The 22,688-nt window shown below is 35.4% G+C and overlaps 1 protein-coding gene across 1 annotated transcript in view; it reads right to left on the reverse strand.

The window, feature by feature from the left end:
• Positions 1 to 12,050: 12,050 nt before the first annotated feature.
• Positions 12,051 to 22,688, reverse strand: part of LOC127618383 (uncharacterized) — a 58,301-nt gene continuing 47,663 nt past the window's right edge. Inside the window, exons 15-17 of the mRNA XM_052090783.1 lie at positions 22,569 to 22,660; positions 20,610 to 20,693; positions 12,051 to 16,395 (exon numbers count right to left, since the gene is read on the reverse strand). Coding sequence (XP_051946743.1) covers positions 16,291 to 16,395; positions 20,610 to 20,693; positions 22,569 to 22,660 — 281 coding nt within the window. The 3' untranslated portion in view covers positions 12,051 to 16,290. The remainder of the gene's footprint in view (positions 16,396 to 20,609; positions 20,694 to 22,568; positions 22,661 to 22,688) is intronic.

Below are 22,688 nucleotides of genomic sequence, written 5' to 3' on the forward strand. Positions count from 1 at the left end.
AACAGCCGCCTCTCCCAGCGTGACATGCACAGCAACACACTCACAAGTTATGAGTCATAACTATCAAAAAATAGCTTATTCAAAAAACTACCAACGTAAGAAACCTGTGATTACATAGACTTAGACTTATAATTATCTGCTTTTGTCTTCAAAATGTAAACAGCTTTGAGAGTAACACTTGCACACATGTTATAAGCCAGTAGTAATGCCGGTTACATACAAAGGGAAACTGGGGGAAGAGGGCAAAACAAATCATAAATAAATAAATAAATACTTGTGATGATCGGTTTTTGCTCAAGCCGCTAAATAATATTGCATTATGTACATATATTGTAGAGGTCAGGTTCCTCTCAAGTTTTTTTTAAAGAGTTTTTTCAAAATAAGGAGTTTTTTTCTTTGCTACCATCATTTCAGCTTGTTCACAAGGGGCTTTCAGGCAACTGGGCATGACTTTCTATAAAGCTGCTTTCAAACTCTGTGTATTATGAAAAGTGCTATTCAAATGTAAATGACTAATGTGTAGACAAACTTATTTTCTCAAGAAAAACATGAAAAATCTGACGTCATATGAGTTTTTCTCATTACAATCACCAAAATAAATGTGGTGCTGTTGTTACTTGAGCTCTGCTTTTTGCTGACAATGTCAGACACTTTTGAGGCATTTACTGTATAATTTAAGAGACATTTATGTCATATTTTATCGTTTTGTGTGGATATGCATCATATCGTATCGCAAAATTTGTATATAGTTACATGGCTAATATATATAATTATATATTTTCATATGCATTTTATAATATATTAATATATATTAAATATCATTATATCATTATATATATATATATATATATATATTGTATATTATTATTAAGTATATATTAAATATTATATTGTTAGCTTATAATGTATTCATAAATAAATTATTAATATGATATTATTAATACTAATAAATTTGTTCCCACCAAATAAAAGTTTTTTACATTTATAATTTAATATTTGTATATATGTTATTGTTCAGGTCAAATGGAGTAACCCTAAGATATTCATGATATATGTGCAAAATATATTTTACCTTAAAAATATTTAGAATTTTTTTTATTTTATGAATTATTAAGTTGTGTACACTGATGTGTATTAGAGGTGCAAGGGAAGTATTTTTATACCTTTTTTAAATTTTATACAATTTTAAAGTTAATAGATCATATTTAGTTTTGTAGAAAATGCTTTGAATGTTTGTTTAAATATTATTAAACTAATATGGACACAAAAAGATTACACCTCTATGAATTTGGCACATGTTATAAAATAGCTTTTTAAAAGATTTCGTATTTTTCTCACCAAAGACAACATTATTTGTCAATTAATCATATGTCAAACCCCTATTAGTCATGGGCCAAAATATTTGCAATGACAGCATAACCCAGGCTGTCCTCTTTAAGATACAAATTCATATTTTTTTCTCCCAGTTTGGAATGCCCAATTCTCACTACTTAGTAGGTCCTCGTGGTGGTGCGGTTACTCACCTCAATCCATGTGGTGGAGGACAAGTCTCAGTTGCCTCCGCTTCTGAGACAGTCAATCCGCGCATTTTATCACGTGGCTCATTGTGCATGACACTGTAGAGACTCACAGCATGTGGAGGCTCATGCTACTCTCTGTGATTCACGCACAACTTTCTTCACGCCCCATTGAGAGCAAGAACCACTAATCGCGACCACGAGGAGATTACCATGTGACTCTACCCTCCCTAGCAACTGGGCCAATTTGGTTGCTTAGGAGACCTGACTGGAGTCACTCAGCACGCCCTGGATTCAAACTCACGACTCCAGGGGTGGTAGACAGCGTTGATACTCGCTGAGCTACCCAGGCCCCAGACAAATTAATATTTTTAAGATACACTGGTATACTTATTAAAAACAATATACACGCCCACTGCGGAGGACAAACATGAATTACAGGTTACAGGAGAATACTGCCTACAAGACAAACTGAACGTGCAGCATAAATTAGTCTATCTTGGTTTTAAAAAAAATACAAAATTAAATGCTGAATAAAGTCATAAGAGGGACCAGCAAATCATACATAATATAATGGAGCTGTGAAGCATTTCAATATTTGGCTTAACAGTATGTCTTTGGTGCTCCCTAATGCATCTCAAGTTGGGGCCATGAATGTTATTTGCTCTAAGGTTTGACTTTAAATCATTGCACCTTTGTTGATGTGATAGCATCCTTTGTGTTCAGATGGTGGATATAAAAGATTATACATGAAATAAGTTCATCAGGACACAATAATTAAATGCGATATTATGCAATCAAGCCATTCCCTTTTTGCTATAGATCTTGCTAATAAACAGACCTTTTCAAGAGGACCTCGGAAGGAAGTTCAGAACCCCATGAAAAATGCATAATACATTTTGTACTCACCAAAACTCTTTGTTGATTTCAAGCACTCCAGAGGATGCATTGAATAAACTTCAGCTATGCGAGACTTTTCATTTAGGCAACTTCATAAGGATGGAATATTTGCAAGCACAAATTAACAGTTAACTCACTTGGGGGCATAATGAGTTGCTCAGGGAAACTAATGAATAAATGTGTGCTTTTACTCCTGTTACCTTTTATTATGTTTGCTCTTTTTTCTCTCTATACATCACAAATTCATATTTATTGTCTGAAAAAATTGAAGTACAGGAATGTAACTAATTTAGTTCCCTACAATTCCCAATAAGTGTGGGTCTTGCTTGATAGAACACAACATCTGGTGTGGCCATTCATATTTAAAAATTCATAAATGTTTGAACCTCACAGTCTAGGATCAAAGTCATTCACAATAAGACACTGGAGCATTGGGTAATATTTATCCTTGAAGTAACTCGTAATGAGATTGTAACTTCCTCACTGTTGATTACAGAAACGATAAGGGTGTTATTTGGTTGCATTGTATATTTAAAAACAGAACATGCTCAGTGAAAACTTTATGTTGTCATTGTTCTAATGTTTTTTATTTATCAGCACTTCCGCTTAGGATTTTTACATTTGCATTTACATTTATTCATTTTGCAGACAAAGCAAGTTACGATGCATTGGACCCTTGTGTTGTGTTCGTTTGTTCTAACACATTTTGTGTTCCCAGTCAAAAATGACTGTTCCACTAAGATTGTTAATACATCTCTCATATTGCATATTTTATCCCATATGAGATATTCCATTAGATATTTTTTGTCAAGTTCTTTTTTTTTTAGTCATGATGACAGGTTTTGTACATATTTAATTTTAAATGTATTTTTTTTTATTGATAGGATTAATTAAACTGAGCTTATAATGGGCTAGTAGGGGAAACTCCATGCAGAAAATGTTTGAATAATAATAATGATAAACAAACAAAAAAGGTGTCGTTTTAAAGCTTAGGATGTGAACCTTGCAATGCATAGCTGATCCTACCAAATCTTAAATAAATCTTTTTAATTTGCTGACAAATTAGAACTGTTTTGTTCTCATAATTTGCACATTTATTATCACAGCAATTATAATCAGAGTTGGTAAAACATAAAAAAAGATGATATATCCATGTGTTATATATCGTTGGAAAGTTCTTAATGAGTAAAATGCAAGGAGCAAATTTGTTTCACTCAGAGGCCAAACTGCAGTGAGTATTATGTCCACTGACACACATAAATATAATAAACAGGAGTGTCTTTTTGTCACGTTTTTCCTTATTACATCCTTAAACATACAGATAACATAGACAATGACATATGGTAACTTACAGCAGACTATCCTGATTCAAATGAGCCCAAACACAACATAATATGATGGAAAGGTGCTGCACAAAAGGGCGCTCAACACAGGTGTGTGTGTGTGTGTGTGTGTGTGTGTGTGTGTGTGTGTGTGTGTGTGTGTGTGTGTGTGTGTGTGTGAGCGTGTATTTATCACTTTGTGGGTACCAAATGTCCCCATAAGGATAGTAAAACCCGAAATTTTTGACCTTGTGGGGACATTTTGTCGGTCCCCATGAGGAAAACAGCTTATAAATCATACTAAATTATGTTTTTTGAAAATGTAAAAATGCAGAAAGTTTTCTGTGAGGGTTAGGTTTAGGGGTAGGGTTAGGTTTACGGGATAGAATATAAAGTTTGTACAGTATAAAAACCATTATGTCTATGGAAAGTCCCCATAAAACATGGAAACACAACATGTGTGTGTGTGTGTGTGTGTGTGTGTGTGTGTGTGTGTGTGTGTGTGTGTGTGTGTGTGTGTGTGTGTGTGTGTGTGTGTGTGTGTGTGTGTGTGTGTGTGTGTGTGTGTGTGCGCAAATGTCCAAGAACTTTGTGTGTGCAAACACACATCCACATACAGAATGTGCTCATCTAAAGGATTGGGATGCTCCTGAACACTTAATATTTCTGTATTTTGTAGTCTAATCCATTAATTTCCAATGACAAGTCACTTTAGACTGGGAACACCACAGGTGTAACAAGGTTAAATAAAGCCTATCAAATTTGAGGAAAATTACCTAAATAAAATTGTGTTCAGATGCCCTGTGTGAACAAAGTCATGGAATTTTATTCCAACTGGATACAATAAACTACAGTTTTCAGAAACAAAAAAGATTTAATCCTTCAGTTTTGACCATAACACAATACAAGGGTTAAGATCATAAAAAATACAATAATTCTGTGTTTTACATGGGAATCAAACCTATGACTTTTCCGTTACAAGCAGCATGCTTACCAAGTTGAGCCACAGGAACTGAGAAACCAAAATATTTAAAACAAAGACTTTATCTTCAGGAACTAAGAGTTTAAAGAGATAGTTCAGCCTAAAATTCAAATTATTTGTTGACCCTCATGTTGTTCCAAAACCCTTTAATATTGTTTTTTCCATTAAACACAAAAGGAGAACTTTAGAAGATTTGTAACACAGCTCTTTTCTGAGAGTTTTGACAGGCGGGAAAGATTATCAGTAAATAACGACTGAAATTTCAGTCTGTTATTTACACAAAGCAATCGGAAGCCAACCTGGTCTCATGATAAGTAGTAATAATAGTACAAGATGGCGGAATTGTAAGGAATCGTATACGAGTTGGCTCTTTTAAAAACGTATGACTTTTACTCCCATAGAGAAAAATAAACTAACCAATGAACAATATTATTGCGATTTGTCCTAAGTGTAACCATTAACCTAAACCTCACCATAAAGTGCAACCCTTTACCAAACCCTAAACCTAACCATGACTTTAATAGGAAAATATATTTTTTTGTACCATGGAAGAAAGAAAACATCAGAGTTTGGAATGAGACGAGAGAAGCGCATTATAAGTTATTGGCATTCATCAGTTATTTGTATTGCATAAATACATTTGGAATCAGTAAACAACTTTATTCACAGATGTTTCCTTTCTAAAAATAAAGTGTTGGATAGGAGGCTAGTTCAAATTTGATGCCTGTATTGCACTGATTTGAAATGTCATTTGTTGATTGGTTGATTGGATTGGACTTCATGGGAATAAAAGTCGTACCTTTTCGTACTAGTCAAGTCATACGATATCATACGATTTCAACATCTCGAACAAATTATTTCAAGTTGTCATATGACTACATAACGTTGAATAAAACATATGAGTCCTTTCTGGAGTAAACATAGAAAAGATTTTTCTCCATTTGTGTTCCATGGGGGAAACAAATCCAACAGAGTACGAATTGGGAACAACATGAAGGTGTTTAAATAATGACAACACTTTTCTTTTTGGAGTGAATTTTTCCATTAAATTCCAGAATTTACTTTTTCATCAGTCCGTATGAAGCCAGCAAAAACTAGACTGTAATGTAAACGATGACACAAGGAGTTAATATTTGATTAAGGCTATTGGATTTTGGATGGACCCGTCCTCCGGACAGCAGCCCGAGAGAGAAAGAATTGAGGTTTGAATGTATTTCTGGATGAGAGTAAGATAAATCAGCTGAACTTGAAGCACTGCAAATGAATCAAACCCCTGTGACCTACATGGTACCTGTCTTCTCGGCCAGGTAAGCGTGTCTGAGAGCGTGATGAAAAGGCCAGTTCATCCGACCCCATTGACACTGTTTGTGGAAAAAGAAAGAGAGACTTGAGGGACCGAATCAGAGCGAAGTTATAATACACTGGGTTGTGGAGAGATCAGCGCAAAAGTGCCAAACTCGTAAGCAAAGGACTTTGGAGTGCTGTGAAGAGGTGTTTATGTGAGGGTATAATTGTGTGCATGTGCATCCTTGCAGTTCACACAAAGTTTGGGCCTGCAAGGTTTGGGTGAAAAGGCTTCAAGGTGAACAAACCTCAGTAGAGCTAACATTGACTTTAAAATCCATCAAACAAAGCCCTGCACTCTTCCTGAAGTTCAAACAAACAGGCGTCACGAGGGGCATCCAAACAAACCTGGCAGTTAAGAGGGAAAGGTAAAAAAGGCTTCAGATTGGGCTTATAATGAAAAATGCCTCCCTTGCGCCTCAGGCTGTAGTTAAATAAATCGCTTATTGAATTGGAGTGTTTATTAGAAAGCAGAGATGACTGATTCTAGAACACATCTTTAAAAGGAAAAGTTCACCCAAAAATTAAAACGTTCTGTCATTATTTATGCACCCTCATGTCATTACAATCTTGTATGCTGTTATTATTTCTGTGGAACACACAATGAAAGAATCTTCACATAGCTCTTTTCCAAATAAACATAAATGGAGGTAAAACATGGCATGGAGGTAAATGACCTACTTAAATGTATTAAAATTGTATTGATGACTATTCACTTGTTTACAATTAAAAAAAATAAATGTATATAATATTGTACATAGGCTGTACAGTATATATATAAATCAGTCTACTACTCATTTACTGGTCAGTTATGGGTTGAGAAAATTATTCGGTTACAATGTACGTGTAGTTATATGTACATTCATTCAGCATTTAATTAAATAACTTTAATAAACTGCCCCCAAATAATGTCAAAGTTTACAGGAAGTGGTGTGTTATTTCAAAAATTTACTGTGATTGGCCCCTTGGTCACGTTTCAGAGTCACACGTTTCAATTCATGTTCTTGAAACGTGTGACTCTTCAAAAAAGATCAAGAGCGTTGTATAATACATCTGGGGCTTAAGCCCCGTTGCCTCCCCCTTGCAACACCTCTGAAACTCTTGTTAGTATGGACTACGTTTTGTATGAACTACTTAAATGGTAACATGGACTACTTTTTTGGTACAGTATTGATTAGTATGGACACATTTTATGGTAGTATGGACTACTTCTATTATGGACTACTTTTATAGTGGCATGGACTACATTGTAGTATGGACTACTATTATGGTAGAATGAACTACCTCATAGTAAGGACTACTTTCATGTTAGTATGGAATACTTTTAGTATGGACTACTTTTATGGTATAGTATTGATTAGTATGGACTAGTTTTATGGTAGCATGGACTACTTCTAGTATGGACTAGTTTAATGGTAGTATGGACTACTTATAGTATGGACTACTATTATGGCATAGTATTGATTAGTATGGACTAGGTTTACTTATAGTATGGACTACTTTTTTGGTACAGTATTGATTAGTATGGACTAGTTTTATGGTAGCATGGACTACTTCTAGTATGGACTAGTTTAATGGTAGTATGGACTACTTATAGTATGGACTACTATTATGGTAGTATGAACTACTCATAGTAAGGACTACTTTCATGTTAGTATGGAATACTTTTAGTATGGACTACTTTTATGGTATAGCATTGATTAGTATGGACTAGTTTTATGGTAGCATGGACTACTTCTAGTATGGACTAGTTTAATGGTAGTATGGACTACTTCTAGTATGGACTAGTTTAATGGTAGTATGGACTACTTATAGTATGGACTACTATTATGGTAGTATGAACCACTCATAGTAAGGACTACTTTCATGTTAGTATGGAATACTTTTAGTATGGACTACTTTTATGGTATAGCATTGATTAGTATAGACTAGTTTTATGGTAGCATGGACTACTTCTAGTATGGACTAGTTTAATGGTAGTATGGACTACTTATAGTATGGACTACTATTATGGCAGTATGAACTACTCATAGTAAGGACTAATTTCATGTTAGTATGGAATACTTTTAGTATGGACTACTTTTATGGTATAGTATTGATTAGTATGGACTAGTTTTATGGTAGCATGGACTACTTCTAGTATGGACTAGTTTAATGGTAGTATGGACTACTATTAGGGTAGTATGGACTACTTTCATGTTAGTATGGAATACTTTTAGTATGGACTACGTTTATGGTATAGTATTGATTAGTATGGACTAGTTTTGTGGTAGCATTGACTACTTCTAGTATGGACTAGTTTAATGGTAGTATGGACTACTTATAGTATGGACTACTATTATGGTAGTATGAACTACTCATAGTAAGGACTACTTTCATGTTAGTATGGAATACTTTTAGTATGGACTACTTTTATGGTATAGTATTGATTAGTATGGACTAGTTTTATGGTAGCATGGACTACTTCTAGTATGGACTAGTTTAATGGTAGTATGGACTACTTATAGTATGGACTACTATTAGGGTAGTATGGACTACTTTCATGTTAGTATGGAATACTTTTAGTATGGACTACGTTTATGGTATAGTATTGATTAGTATGGACTAGTTTTATGGTAGCATTGACTACTTCTAGTATGGACTAGTTTAATGGTAGTATGGACTACTAATAGTATGGACTACTATTATGGTAGTATGAACTACGCATAGTAAGGACTACTTTCATGTTAGTATGGAACACATTTAGTATGGACTACTTTTATGGTATAGTATTGATTAGTATGGACTAGTTTTATGGTAGCATGGACTACTTCTAGTACGGACTAGTTTAATGGTAGTATGGACTACTTATAGTATGGACTACTATTATGGCAGTATGAACGACTCATAGTGAGGACTACTTTCATGTTAGTATGGAATAATTTTAGTATGGACTACTTTTATGGTGTAGTATTGATTACTATGGACTACTTTTATGGTATTATGGACTATTTTTAGTATGGACAACTTGTATGGTAGTATGGACTAGTTTAATGGTAGTATGGACTACTTATAGTATGGACTACTATTATGGCAGTATGAACTACTCATAGTAAGGACTACTTTCATGTTAGTAGGGAATAATTTTAGTATGGACTACTTTTATGGTGTAGTATTGATTACTATGGACTACTTTTATGGTATTATGGACTATTTTTAGTATGGACAACTTGTATGGTAGTATGGACTACTTATAGAATGGACTACTTTTATGTTAGTGTGGATTACTTTTAGCATGGATTACTTTAATTGTATTATGGGCTACTTCTAGTATGGACCTCTAATATGGTAGTATGGGCTACTTTTAGTCTGGACTACTTTTATGGATGTATGAATTCTATTATGTACTACTTGTATGGTAGTATGGACTACTTTTAGTATGGACTACTTTTATGGTATATATTGATTAGTATGGACTACTTTTATGATAGTATAGACTGTTTTTAGTATGGACTACATTAATGGTATTATGGACTACTTTTAGTATAGACTATATGTAAGGTAGTATGAAATACTTACAGTATGGACTACTTTTATGTTAGTATGAACTAATTATAGTATGAACTATTTTATGATAGTATGCGCTACTTCCAGTATGGACCACTTTTATAGTAGTATGGACTACTCCTAGTATGGACTAATTTTATGGTATAGTATAAGTATGGACTACTTTTATTGTAGTATGGACTACTTTTAGTATGGACAACTTTTATGGAATAGTATTGATTAGTATGGACTACTTTTATGGTAGTATGGACTACTTTTATTATGATCTATTGTTATGGTAGTATGTATGGCCTACTTTTATGGCAGCATGGACTACTTTTATGGTAGTATGGACTATTAGTATGGACTACTTGTATGATGGTTTGTCCTTTTTGGAGCTTGACAACCATGTTTACCTTGAATAGACAAAAGTGGCATCAAATTATCTCCTTTAGAGTTTCACAAGAAAAAATAATAAGAGCATGCAGGTTTGGAACGACATGAGGGTGAGAAAATAACAGCAGAACTTTCATTTTTGGGTGCACTATTCTTTTAAGCCCAGCATTAGAAGGCAAATTAATTTAACCACCTCTATAAACAAATGTAAAAAAAAATCAATGAAACAAACAAATTAACCTTGCCGGCTCCAACAAAACAACTTGTTACACCCAACATGGGTTAAGCTGAGGGATTTGCGCTATAGATTTGAAATAGCATCAGCTCTTTGACAGCTGTGGTAGGTGCTAATAATCATTGCGATCACCTTATTACCCAGCACACAGCTGTATTTTGTGAGGTGGAGTCACCTTAACCCATCTCTGATGGGGTGATTGAATTACATCTGAAGGTAAAAGTGACTTTTTGGTCCCAATCTTGCCTGACTGTCCAGTCTGACAAGAGATTGGCAGCTTTCTTCTTTCACCCCCAGCAAGCACTCTGCAATGGAGGCCAAGAGAAATTGTTTAATCTGGGGTCTATACAATGGGGTCACGGCCGAGCACTTTGGCTGGAGTGATTTTTCTTCAACAGACTAAATTCATTTGTGCCATGCTGGTCAAGAGGGAAACAAATGCACTGGTGCATCTTCGGCTTTTATGTTTCATACACAGCTATGGAAGAACAGCGGTTTAGAACAAATCAGAGTAAAAGCAAACCTCTAAAGTTTGGAAGTTGCCATGGAAACTTTGGAATGAAGCGTCACCTAAATACTGTCAGGAATACTCTAATTGTATCTTTATTAACATACATTTAATTAATGATATATTGCACAATTGCAGATGGAAATTTCTTTATAGATTATAAATTGAAGTTCTTTGGAATATTAGCTTTACTTTAGCACTTTTTGAATAATATGTATTGCTAAAGTTGCAATGGAAATTATCTTTTTTTTTTAAAGTACTTACGGTAGTGAGATAGTGGACACAAAAATGAAAATTCTCTCATAATTTACTCATCCTCATGCCATCCCAGATGTGTATGACTTTCTTTCTTCTGCTGACCACAAACAAAGATTCTTCTGAAGATATGATTTAACCACTGTAGTCTCATGGATTACTTTTATGGTGTCTTTATGTGATTTTGGAGCTTCAAAAGGTCTAGTCACCATTCACTTGCATGGTATGAACTTAAAGAGCTTAGATATTCTTGGAGGAAAAAAGCCATACCTGGGATGGCATGAGAGTGAGTAAATGATGAAAGAATTTTCATTTTTTCGGTGAACTATCCCTTTAAATTATTTGAATAAATACAAATTTTATAAAATAAAATACTATATAAAAATATCAAATATTTGTATATTAAAACTGTCTTTTTTTATATTTACATAAAATATTACACCTATTTCACATTGAACTGAATAAACTTAAAGACAACAATAGCTAACTAGATTTTTTATTTTTGCATAGAAATATTTTGTTAGCACTAGCCTTTGTAAAACGCACCACCACAATGCATGGTTTGAACAATTTGTAAAGCTAAAGTTCTAATGAAAAACATATTTTTTAAATATACATGTCAAAATAGTCCATCTACAAAATCTTTATGCTATTCTGCTCCCTAGACATTACTCACGTCCCTCATTCAATGCAAATCTATAGTCCAACATATACGACTCTTCGCAACATGCCGCACGATTTGAGACATTCATCTCTGCACCAGTAGCAGTAACCCGTAGACTATGGGTTAGAGGTCTGTTCATATAGAAAGCTATAGTTATTCAAGATGCTTTCCTTACCAAGCAATACAAATCCAAACCCTGAAAATGTTTCACAAACTCTAACAAGATCAACACAAAAAACATGGTTTCATCACCTAAAGAAATATTTCAACAGATACCTTCATACAGCAAAATCTCATTTAAACAGGATTGTGTCTTGTGTGCAGAAATAATGACCAGCAGATCTGGATTCACAAACCACTCTTACTCTCACTCACACCAGCTGTAGAGAGTAAACAAGCCCACTTGGCTGCCCACTCTTAGTATGGCCCGCAGCCAGACATAAACCAGTTACATAAAAAACAAGGTTACATGGCAGCAACTGAGAATCTAGAAGATAAAAAGCTGATTTAAGATTTAGGGATTTAAAATAATGCAGTAAAAGCTCACAGACCCGTGTGTGATGCAGGTGGGGTAATTTAAGCTAACAGGCATAATCCCCTCACTGGAATAAGAATATATATAATTTTTTTCTAATATAAATCCAAACATGGCTTTATACAACAGAGTACAGATTGTTCAGAGCAAGAACGAAAAACAAATGCAGTGCAAAGCAGGACATGCATTTAGCGACAGATTTGTGATACTAGAGCACTCATGTTTTTAAGCATTATTTGGTTTAATTTAAAAAGTGTAAATTATAAATACTTTACATGCAAATGAAGGCATTAGAGGATGGATTAGACTTGTATAACAACAATTTGAATATAGCCTTTTTGGCATTAATAGATTTCTTTAATAAAACATACAATTATTTTTGCCTGTGCAGTCAAGTTCAAATATACAAGGGCACATCATACACTGTAAAAAGATACTTTATGCAGTTATTTCTACCTATTTCTGCCCAACATCATCCTTAAAAATGCAGTTAATTCAATCATTTTAAAGGAATTGCTCACCCAAATGAAAATTCTGCCATAATTCACTCACCCTCATGTCGATCCAAACCCACATGACTTTCTTTTTTATGCGGAACACAAGATGTTTTAAAGAACATCCTGTCTGGTCAATACAACGGCAGTGGATAGTGACTCACTTTAAAGCTTGAAAAAGGATCCAAAAGTGGCATAAAAGTAGCCTACTCCATGAGACTTGTGTGTCAAATTCCTAATATTCCAAGAAGGCATATGAGAAACAACTTTGCAAGCCATTTTTAACCTCCTGAGACCCGGGCGTGACTGCTGTGTGCGTTTTCCATTTCCCTTTTTGATTTTGTACTAGTAGCACCTAATAAACAAGCAATAATATGTAAACATGATAGGAAGCTGTTGTGTGTGACAGAAGCAAGTAATTGTCGTGTATTAGATGGAAATTATGTCCAGCGACGTCATTGGCTGTAGTGAAAGTCGTAGGAATTCAAACGAGTGCAGTTGCATGACATCATACGAATTACCAAATTTAGAAAAGTCGAACGAATCCTGATGATTTTGCCGTGAGAGTGTGTTGAAAAAAGTTATAGAGAAAATAGTTCTTCAAAAAATGCATATCCACATAAGTGGACAGTGGGACTGCGTTTTGAATTTTTAAATAATACCATACTATAAGCTATAGAAAGTTTTTCATCAAATAGTTTATTACATTTCCAGGAGTGTTGAGTATTAACATGCCAACTATGTTAAAATAAAATTATACATTATAAATTGTGAATCTTTGTACTGATTATCATTGTCCCATGTCTGCCAACCATGCTGAGTGGTCCAAATATCATCTGCAGCGAAACTGAACATTTGGTCAGATTTTAGGAGTGAATGCACTTAGCTGCATAGAGAGTTATTGGGGGCTCCCTTGCTAACTATTTAGTGAATGACTTAACCTCCAGTGTACTGTCTGTCTGCACTCATCTCAGAACAGTTCGAAAGTCACCTTACTTTTATCCTAATTTCATATAAAGCCTCTGAAAGCAACATTTTTCAGCTTTTGGATGAACCCATTGATTCTCAAAAGTGAAAATGCACAGTGAATATTGGAATTTATTTACTTATGTTAATTAATAGAACCGTATTGTACAGTGAAAACAAATAGAATATAACAAAATTTATACTAAAATGAATAAAATGACCCACAGATGTGTTAATGTTGAAAGCTAGTCAAAATATAAAACTTTGTAATTTTTTTTTCAAAGGGAATTATATCCCAAAACATCCTGCTTATCAGCGCACAAACTAGAGACACTACTCTTTACACCCAAACAGATTTCAATGGAAAAACTTGAATAGGTTTCTTGCACTTTTGTTGGCTTTGCGCCCGTAGAAGCGCTTCAAGGAAATCGACGCCATGCTATTGTGCCACGTGACTCGATGTGCCATAAGTTTAACCCTTAAATGACAGTCTAAAGTCTCGTGAACACTATTCAGTCAGTTTAATTTAAATTATGTGTTGTGTATAGCGAAGCAAAAATACATCATCCACAAAGGTCGCACAAAGGTAAACTATAAAGTATAAATAACTGAATAATTTGTTTTACGCAAGAGATTGCATTGTTTAGCTCTAAAAAATGCAAGTTCTTGCACGAATACGCATGCCACTGTGAACGAGCAACATACCTCACAAATTTCACTAATAAAGCCATGTGGGTTTGGAACAACATAAGGGTGAGTAAATAATGACAGAATTTCCATTTTTGTGCAAACTATTCCATCAGCGGCAGACAGACTTTGTTCAGTAGGTGTTCATTACAAACAGATTACAAGTCTTGAGCTTGTAAATCCATATTTTGCGAAGACATCCAGACTTCAAAAGAGATTTGTTTCTCCATTTTTTATTTGACTTCATTCTTTCTTTTCTGTGGGGATCCATTTAAAAAAAAGGGGACATTTGGATGTCCTGTGCTGCACCACCACTGTGGATCATTTCTGTATCAACCATTAAACACACGTGTCCTCAAGGCCACAGAGAGAGACATGGACGGCTTTCAGCTGGCTGTCAGAACCAGATCTTCCTCTTTCACACCAGAGAGGTTTGAATTCACACTACAAGATTGAAGCTCACCACCCTTTGCACATTTGAAGACTCTGACATTTGAAGACATCTGCCTTTTCACTGCTTAAAACAAACAACTGATAAATCAGCGCAGAATGCTAAACCAGCAAATTTCCAATGGAGTGTAGCAGCAGGGCATGAATGCAAGATTTTAGGATCCCATTTGAGGATGTGTTGATGTAGTATGCAACTGTCTGACCGGATGTGATGAATTCCAACCAAAACTATGGGCATGAAGAAAGAATAATAATAAAAAAATTGCTAAACTTTACATTGGACTTATGCTACTTTTGCAGACTGGATGGTAGGGCGGGGTATTTTCATACATATTAAATACGTTACCTCCCAGCTAATGCTTTTAATTATACAGGGTACCTTCTAACTAGGTACTGTACATTACAAAAATATTAATAAAAAATAATATATGATTAGTTTTTCATTTTGGTCACATTTTACCTTTTTTTAATGCAGTTATTTGTACTACATACAAGTATTTACATTAAATATGTCGAACTAGTGTTAAAACGGTACTGTCTCTTTAAGAACAGCATCTGTTCAGCGAGCGTCACAGAAATGTTTTGGCTGAGCGCATATTAACGAGAGTGGAATCGAATTGGTTCTATACCCCATTCGTTGTATGTGTGATTACATTTAAACGTTCAACTGACTGTAAAGAACAGAAATGATATTAAGAGTATTCATTGGGTTGTGTGGATCTCGTCTTTGGACACACATAAAATGGATGAGCAGTCTACACGTTGACTCAAAATATAGTGAAAGGATTTTGGTACTGAACTTCTTGTCCACTTTACTACTCAATCATGGTGAGCAAAATCAGAACATTTTCAAGCCAGTTGCTAATCGAAGTCAATTTTAGTGGCATAGTTTGAAATTTGGTCGTACATGCAAGTGATTTAGTTGCATTGTAGAGGGTTGTGCATAGAGTGAAAGATTCAAATGAAGATTGCGATGCATTGGAAAATGTATATTTTCACCCAGTCCTATTGGACGGATTATAAATAAATGAGTCAGGAACAAATATTTAAGTTGTTTATCACTTATATTTGAATATGTTCCCTCCATAATATTGTCTGTCATCGTCTTTTAACGCAGGTTAAATATTCTTGATGTCACGCTTCATGACGCAACTAGAACATCTCGTGTCTGTATGGGTAAAAAAGGCGGCTTTGCGAAGAAACTAAAAGAATATTATGACTGCCACTAGGGGGTCGAATTGCGACAGTGAATCCGAGCTGTTTGTTATGGCACTGGGTCAAATATCCACATGAAGCCAGCTTGCTAAGACTTTTAATCAAAGCAATCACCAGCACTGGGAAAGATCCAGACAAGGTTGATCTTGGTCTGTACAGTAGATGCTATATATATAGACAGTCAAAGTGCATTGAAACTGAAAGTGTACGAAATGCTTGAGAAAGCAGGTCCTGAACTCAGCATTCACACACACAAAAACGCTCTCCATGAGGCTATTATCCTGGGAAACAGGTCTCATTGTGAAAATTCAGCGTAGATTTTCTTGAAGTCATTGATAAATTGGCAAACCCATCCGAAAAGTTCTTGGGAGTCTTGATCCAAAGGCTCTCCGAATTTTATCTGTGAAAGAAAGTAATAAAATGGACATTTAAATGTCTGATTGCTTCAAAATGTTTAAAATTAGTCGCTTTATGAAGTACAGTAAATTGCTTTAATATAATGGCTGTCAATACTGTAAAAAAAAAATAAAAAAAAATAAATAAAGACAGACATCAAAATTAATTTTAATTTTGAAATACAACACAAACTTTCCACAACGTTATTTCAAATTTTAGGAAAAAAAAAATAATTTACATTTGAATCTATTGATTATGAGTAAATTATAGCATTCTGGAAAATGATGGCCCATTAAATGAAAATGTATTCATTAAATATAATGAAATGTATTGTATTTAATCCCTCTTGGAGGCTTAATTAGCCTGATAAGGGACCGTGTGTGCATAATCACGACCCGGCCCCACCCTCCGCCCTGTCACATGCATATTCATTAAATAGAAAATGCAGCAGTTCTATTAATTTTTTGGAATTCCATTTTAAATTCAAGTTCAAACTCTGCATCTCCTTTGCTGCCAGAATTCCATTCTGAATGGTGCACAACCCTGATACTCACAGAGATCCCGGAAAGCAATGTTTTATAAAAACTCAACTCAACTAAGATAAATAACCTATATAATGGACAAAATCCTGCTTTTTCATTTTCAATCACTCTCAAGTTTATCTCTTCCTCTGTCCCTCCATTCTCTCTCTCCTCAGGCAGCCCCAAGTTCCTTTTCTCAGTGTTTTTGCCAAAGGCTGAAAGTTTGTGCTGTAATTGTAAAAGTAAAGCAATTTTCATGGCTGGCAGAAAACTCACTCCTCACCCTGTCAAACTAACAATGAGCCAAACTTTCAAAATGAACCACCACTACTGTTTGAGATTATGGATAGCCCTGGAAAAAAACAGGGACAATTTGGCAATACACATTACAAATTCTAGATTCATCAAGTAAGCAGTGTATTTTTGGTCTCTGAAATGCAACCAGACTAGCCTTTAATCAACAAGGTACAAGGAAGCAATAACACTGGTTAACACTTTAACACTTATTAAACTTTGTTCATCAATTACACAGTTCTCACAGAAATGAGTCAAGTAAAATAGCACATACAACATGATGCAAAATGACATATACCATCAATTTGAGTCTTAAATATCAAATGTTTATACAGTAGTAGCTTTCCTAAATGAGTTTGTACTTTGCAAACTCTGTGATAGAAGTTATCGCATTGATTATCAGGACTGATTATTATCTATCAATAATTTGTATTTTGTATTAAATAGAGAGAAGCCACATTTTCTGCTTGTATTGAAAAAACTGAAATATAAAATAAACGTTATTTTAATAAATATTTATTATCTATAAATTGTTATAATTCATTATTATTATTTAACTGATAATCATAATTACAGCAGATAGGCTACAATTTCATTATATAAATATATAGTCTGCATGTGCTGCGCTCTTCTGAATGAATGTGTGAAGCCATTTATAAGCTAAAAACTCTGAATCATGAGCATCACGCAATCTTTCTGTGTTTCTGTGTGTGACAGATGATGACAGCACTCATTCACTGCACATATAGATCATGTTATTAATTAATTACAGTGCATCACAGCCTTTTTGTGGTTTAATAGCTCTCCACCAACATTCTGGCGCCCTATGGCTGCCATCGCATCATCCAGGTGGATGCTGCACACTGGTGGTGGGTGAGGAGAGTCCCCTGTTCACTGTGTAAAGTACTTTGAGTGTAGTGTCAGAAAAGCACTATATAAAATGTAACATTTATTCACTAATAATCACACTGAGCAATACAATGGACAGCTTATCCGGAGGTGAGTAACTACCATCAAATACAAACAAAAACTGAAAGGGCTTCAACTCCAAAATAAAAGCTTGATTTATCTAAATGTGTGAAATTAAGAAAAAAATGCGGGGAGAAAACAACCCCAGAAAGAAATATATTTGTCTACTACTGTACAGTAAAATGAAATATTCACTGTCATAATAATATATTATAATAATAATCTCACTGTAATGTTTAATATGTGTGTTCATGTATTTAATGTCTTTTATTTTGAAAAGTTGAGTTCCTGTTCATGTCATGTGGTTCCCTTGTCATGTGATTTCATGTTTCCCTTCATTTTCATGTGTCTTGTTTTCACTGGTTTATTGTTTCATTTGGTTGTTATCAGTTCTAGTTTGTAATTGTTTATTTGAAGTTTAATAGTCGTTATCTTGTATATAGTTCTGTCTGTTCATTGGTTAATTTGTTATTGTTTTACCCAATGTCTGTGTATTTTAAGCCCTCATGTTTGCATTGTTTCTTGTCTAGTGTTGTAAATGTAACGTTGTTGTTTTGTTCTAGTCAAGTCAAGTCCAGGCAAGTCTAGTTCAAGTTTATGTTTAGTTCTCGTTCATTGTTAGGGTTTTTGGATTTCACTTTTGTTTAATAAACTGCACTTGGGTTCGTCACTCCATCGTCAAAGTCTTCTTCATTATCTATGCCAACATCGTTACACTCACAAGCAAGAGAGTTTTTGTACTGAATATAATTTTTCATCAATGTTATCATTCATACTGTGATGCTCTGTAGTGCAACACTAGAATTAAAACTGAATTAAACTTTATAACATACAATTTTTCAAAACACTTTGAAATAAAGGCCTGTTTTCCATAGAAATTTGTATATTGTGATATTCTTTAATTTTATGGAAAAATAACGATATATCACAATATTGATTTTTGCTTGTAACGCTCACCCATAGTCAATGGCACAATGGAATTACAACACTATGGAAATAAGCCAAAACACAAAACAATAAAGCCAACACAATTAAAAAAGCCACAAAACAAAAATGTGACACAACACAACAGAAAAAAAAAAAACTGAATGTAAATAAGCAATGGCAAAATGCGAAAATGCACAAAAAGAGGAAAAAGCCACAAAACAACAGAAAAAACACAACACCACAGAATTAAAAATACATAATGCAGCATAAAAATAATCCATAAGACTCCAGTGGTTAAATCCATATTTTCAGAAGTGATATGATAGGTGTGAGTGAGAAACAGATTGATATCCAAGTTCCTTTTTTTACTATAAGTTCTCCTCCCAGCAAAAGACGAATGAGAAAGTAAAAGTGGAGATTGTTAGTAGACTTAAATATTGGTCTGTTTCTCACCCACACCTATCATATAGCTTCTGAAGACATGGATTAAACCACTGGAGTCATATGGATTACTTTTAAGCTGCCTTTATATGCAATTTGGAGCATCAAAACTTGCATTGTGAGGACCAACAGAACTGTAATATTCTTAAAATCTTTGTTTGTGTTCAGCAGACGAAAGAAAGTCATACATCTGGTGATCTATTCCAATAAAAGACAAAACAACGAAAAGACACAACACGACAGAATTAATTGAAACAAACATCCACGCAAACACTGTACCTCTAGTCACTTCATTTATTTGTTTCTCCTCAGTTTGGAATGCCCAATTCCCACTACTTAGTAGATCCTTGTGGTGGCATGGTTACTCTCCTCAATCCAGGTGGCGGAGGACAAGTCTCAGTTGCCTCTGCTTCTGAGACCATCAATCCACGCATCTTATCACATGGCTCGCTGTGCATGACACCGCGGAGACTCACAGCATGTGGAGGCTCATGCTACTCTCTGCGATCCATGCACAACTTATCACGCGCTCCATTGAGAGTGAGAACCCCTAATCGTGACCACGAGGAGGTTACACCATGTGACGCTAGCCTCCCTAGCAACCGGGCCAATTTGGTTGCTTAGGAGACCTGGCTGGAGTCACTCAGCACACCCTGGATTCGAAGGGGTGGTAGTCAGCATCAATACTCGCTGAGCTACCCAGGCCCCACTAGTCGCTTAATTAATCTTATTTTGTTGCCTTCTTGGCCAATGTAGACTTTAGGGGTTGGTACATTTTCTGTTCTCATAACATTTAGTTAACATTTTTCACTATAAACACAACATAAACATCATGAAGATTTGTCGCCATGCTCAATCCCTGATCATGTCCCTCACTGTGTGACAAAAAACAACAACTTTGTAACCTTGAGGAATGCATTCGGCTAAAATATATTCCCCTTCTCCCACAGTCCGCCTGGCACAGATAAGCAGTGAAAGGCCAATCACCACACAGCCGGAGTTTTCACCCCATCTGTCTCCTAGGGCAACACAGCAGAAGATATAGAAATAACAACTCAAAGATTACCAGTATGTCAGTGTAGAGCTTCCTCATCTCCTCACTCCTCTTCATCAGCTGTCTGAGATTGCTCTCATACTTCTCGATGGCCATCTTAAGCCAGAGATAAAGGAAGAGCAGGTGTTATAGGTGAGCTTTTTGTTCCCTGAGAGTTATCATAGGCATTCTTAGTGCTATAAACCTTAGAGGATGTGATCATGATACTTTACTTTGAGAAACAGCTTTTATAAAGTGAATGGGTGAATCTAACAGCAAGTGACAAGTTTCTGTGCTTTAGAGGATATAGACTAATGCCCTTGTGCTTTATGGAGGTGTTCTAAAATTATGTATTGCATAAGCATTATACACCAATAAGCCACAACATTAAAACCACCTACCTAATATTGTGTAGATCCACCTCTGTAGAGTGGAGGAGGGCAGGGCCAGGTTGGAACAACGCACGCCCAGTCCCCAAGTTGTTCCAGCTTGGCCACACCCTCCTCCGCTCTACACCCTCATACCGCCAAAACAGCACCAACCCGCATCTCAGAATAGCATTCAAATTTTTTCCTCATTCTGTGGTTGATGTTAACATTAACTGGAGCACCTGACCCGTATCTGCATGATTTTATGCACTCCACTGCTGCCACATGATTGGGTGATTGGATGATCGCATAGATGATTGTTTGTGCCAGATGGTCTGGTTTGAGTATTTCTGTAACTGCTGATCTCAGAATGCTATTCTGAGATGCGGGTTATTACTATTTTGGCGGCACCTTGGCGGCATATTGTGTAGGGGACCTTCACAATATGAGGCAGGTGGTTTTAATGTTGTGGCTGATCGGTGTACAGTATAGGTGGATAGAAAGCACAATATTATATGGTGAATTCACTAAAACAGTTTTCAGCAAAAACTGACATTTTATTCAAAAACCACCTGGAATACAGCTTAGGGGCCATTCACACTGAACACGTGTTTACATCACCGCTGTTTTTAAATAGTTTTCCAATGTAAACAAGTGCTACACGGACATTTTTGATGCTTTTTCAGCTAATCGTGCAGGAGCGGCAGTTTGTTAGACGGCATATCAAGTTAAAAAGAATTGTTAAAATGGGTCTCGAGTCACCTGAGTTCTGTTCTCCAGCTTGCGTGTCTAGCTTTTTTTTTTAAAGCAATAATGCATTCGGTTTGAACAGCCCCTCATCCAGATGCTAAATGGGGTTGAAATAGCTGTTCTCCATCTTTAAATGAAGTCATTGTCATTCAGTGCAATCATGCCTCCTTTCTATGCAAATTAGGCTTATTATAGAATTCCCCTTATTCACGAAAATCAGCACTATTTGCCTGATGCAATTATGGAAAGCAGGTAGTAAACAGAATTGTATTGAAAAGAGAAGCTCTCTAGAAGAAGCTTTCTTTTGCTGGTCTTTTCTTTATCTAGATTTTGGGACTGTCTGAAGTTTTACTAAGTTTCAAAGACAACTGATCATGGCTGGTTTCTAACTGGCCTTTTCTAACTGTTTGCTTCTTATTTTATTGATGTATTCTCATTTTTATTTTATTTTAGTAAACGGTCTGCACTTATATAGCACCTTTTTAACCTTAGCAGTATTCAAAGCACTTTACACTGTGATGCATTCACCCATTCACACACACACACACACATATTCACACACACCAATGACAGCAGAGCTGCCATGTAAGGCGCTAGCCTGCCATTGGGAGAAACTTGGGGTTCAGTGTCTTGCCCAAGGACACTTCAGCATGAAAGTCGTGTGGGCCGGGAATCAACCCTGCGATTAGTGGACAACCCACTCTACCACCTGAGCCACAGCCACCCTATTATTTGGTCCTATAATTTTTATCCTGTTTTTAATTAACTTGATTTGACATATATTCAAAAGACATATTTTTGTAAGTAATTCAATTAACCGATTTGCAATAAATGGTCAAAATACTAATAAATGGGTAAATAATCTATACATTACCTTCAAGTCTTTGAAGAATTTTGGGTGCTGACCGTTATTCCGTTTGTGTGCTTTCCTGTACTGTATGACCTTCTGAAACTCGTTCTTCACAACTGACAGGTGATAGAGGGAGAATATCTT

The sequence above is a fragment of the Xyrauchen texanus genome, chromosome 25, assembly GCF_025860055.1.
Source record: "Xyrauchen texanus isolate HMW12.3.18 chromosome 25, RBS_HiC_50CHRs, whole genome shotgun sequence".
Lineage (NCBI taxonomy): Eukaryota > Metazoa > Chordata > Actinopteri > Cypriniformes > Catostomidae > Xyrauchen > Xyrauchen texanus.